Consider the following 2,500-nt stretch of genomic DNA (forward strand, 5'->3'; position numbering starts at 1 on the left):
TTCTTCCATAAAAGAAATCACCTGTAAGAAATGATGTTTCATTTCTTTCATTGCAATTACTTAGGAAAGGAAAAGAAGGCAATAGTAATAAGAAACGCAGGCTAAATTTGAAGAACTAATATTTTTGCCTACTCTTCGAAATGTCGTTAGGCCATACAAGGTTGCAGAAGATAAAGATAGGGGAAGCTGTGACGTGAGTTTTGAAAGCGAATATGCAAATTGATTAAATTTGAGAGATATTGTTTTTTTTTGTATATATTGCTGAGACACATTTGCCGCCATTTTCCGGCAAGTTTAAGGCATAAGTTGATTATTTCACATCGTAGAAAAACCTCGACTTTCCAGGATAATCAATGTGCTCGTTTCCTATATATCTATTTTACTTATTGATTGTAACGGGTGAAGGAAATTTTGAAATGTGATTATAATTGCTATAAGCGATCATTCTCACCAACAGTCATTTCAAACGCTGTTCAAAACATGTGTTTAAGAAATTTCGGTTAACTCGTCACGCTGACCAGCTCCAAGATAGCTTGATTGCCCATATATGGTAGAGCAATTCAGTGCACTTGCATTGCCGCGGGTTTGAGTCCCTTAATTAACTGCTTAAGTTGCTTGCAAATGTGATGATAGAGTCTTCGAACTCCTTGGATGTAAAGTAAAGGTAAAGTCACTTTATTTAATGTCGGTGTTTCCTTCAGTCACGAGCCTGGTATCAATGGAAGCCGCCGGTGCTCCCTTTACTCCCCTCTCTCTGTCAGTGCTCCGCTTGAAGGATATTTAAAGCTATAGCTAAACGGATCAGGGGAAAGTCGAAACAGTTTTTGAAGTCACCGAGGATCGAGTAGGGGATTTCTCGCTCCGAAAGCCGCGCAATAACCAACTGAGCTACGCCAACCTCTAGTTAGTTTATTTTTGAAGAATAATGAAGCATACTAACCGTTACGAAGGAAATTTAACCCGGGTGCGTCTTTTGTTTTCAGAACGAAGTTGCGATGGAAGAGCTTAATCCCACTAACGATCCTCCAAGTACTTCTAATCAACAGCTAAGAATCCCCATCGAATCTGCATACATGCCGTTACAAGAGACCACCCATTATGAAGTAGGACCAAGCAGTCCTAATAGCTCCCCTCGGAATGTTGAATATGCACCCCTTGATATAAGAACACGGTCATGGGAAGTAACACGAGAAGACGTCAAAGTGGAGAAGATCATTGGTAAAGGTGCTTTTGGCCAGGTTGCCAAAGGAACAGCAAAGAACCTTCCATTCCATTCTGGCACAAAACCTGTGGCTGTTAAAATGCTGAAAGGTAAAAGTCTTTTTTCTTAATAGCTTTGGTTTAGGAACAAACGGTCAGTCCTTCGTTTTGTAGAGAACAAACATGTGTAATCTGCGAATATGGCTACGGCGTACTTTGGGAGAGATTTTCTGTGATTTCTAACACCTTTGTGTTTGGCAATAATTTACTTGAATTTGACCTCGAACGCACGAAGACAAGAATGAGCTATGATGAAAGATACACGAGGTACAATTAATGCTAATTTTACCTTTGTTTTTTATGTTTATTTGGTTTAGCAAACGCTCCTGAGTCAGACAAGAGAGACTTGAAATCCGAACTTGAGCTGATGAAGACCCTCAAGCCTCATCCACATGTTATCAAACTATTGGGATGCGTCACTGACACTGGTAAATGCATCTGTGGACTATACTTTGATGCTGCTGCTGTAGAAAAAAAGCTCTTCCCTATGAATGCTCACTTGTTCCAAACCAAACAGTTCCCACCTTAATTTCGTCTCAGTATTACAGTAGGATATCGCATAGTAGTTCCAATCGTAAAGTGAAGCCCATTTACAACTTGCCAAAGTGCAAAATGTTCAGTCTAAAGTACTGTTTAAGAAACGAGCAGAAGTGTTATGTCGGGTTTTCATCTTAAACACGACGTGCGAGTTTCTTGAACGGCTTCAAAAGCACTTCACAGAAAGTGTGTCCCTCTGGAGTCTGAACAAAGGGTTAAATGTAAATGGTGGATGGAGAACATTAGCATACTAAGAAAACAAGCTAAGCTTTATTAGTATGCTTTATCTAAAGAATTCAAATGAGGAACGTTTTATCAGTTTGTTAAAGCTCAGGCGCGTCACATTTTTTCGGCGACCTAAGAGGCTGTTATAATCAAAAATTATGAATGAGTTTTGAAATTTTATATGTTACTATCTAGGTGTCCATAGTTCCGTTGTCAACTTATTAAAGTCGTTTGTTAAATTACCTGAACGCGGCGTTTAAGGGAGCAGAGCAAATCCAACTTAATCTTCAGTAGGAGTAAGAGCTTTCACAAAGCGGACAAAACCGGGTTATTAAAATGCTGTTTTAAACAATTGTTTGGGAAATTAGTTGGATAGAGTGCAAATATATTATAGAATGTTGCGGTTGACCAGAAAACAGATTTGCCATCTCTTTTTATGAGCAAAGCTAACCCTTGGTATCAAGAAAATACTGAACTG

At 39.0% G+C, this 2,500-nt stretch overlaps 1 protein-coding gene across 4 annotated transcripts in view; it reads left to right on the top strand.

The window, feature by feature from the left end:
- LOC137983701 (fibroblast growth factor receptor 3-like) overlaps positions 1-2,500 on the top strand; it is a 96,784-nt gene that overhangs the window by 46,490 nt on the left and 47,794 nt on the right. For all 4 annotated transcript variants that reach the window (XM_068830865.1, XM_068830866.1, XM_068830868.1 and 1 more), the window contains 3 exons: positions 151-193; positions 984-1,311; positions 1,578-1,688. In XM_068830865.1, coding sequence (XP_068686966.1) covers positions 151-193; positions 984-1,311; positions 1,578-1,688 — 482 coding nt within the window. The remainder of the gene's footprint in view (positions 1-150; positions 194-983; positions 1,312-1,577; positions 1,689-2,500) is intronic.

The sequence above is a fragment of the Montipora foliosa genome, chromosome 13 (assembly GCF_036669935.1).
Source record: "Montipora foliosa isolate CH-2021 chromosome 13, ASM3666993v2, whole genome shotgun sequence".
In the NCBI taxonomy this organism is placed as follows: Eukaryota; Metazoa; Cnidaria; class Anthozoa; order Scleractinia; family Acroporidae; genus Montipora; species Montipora foliosa.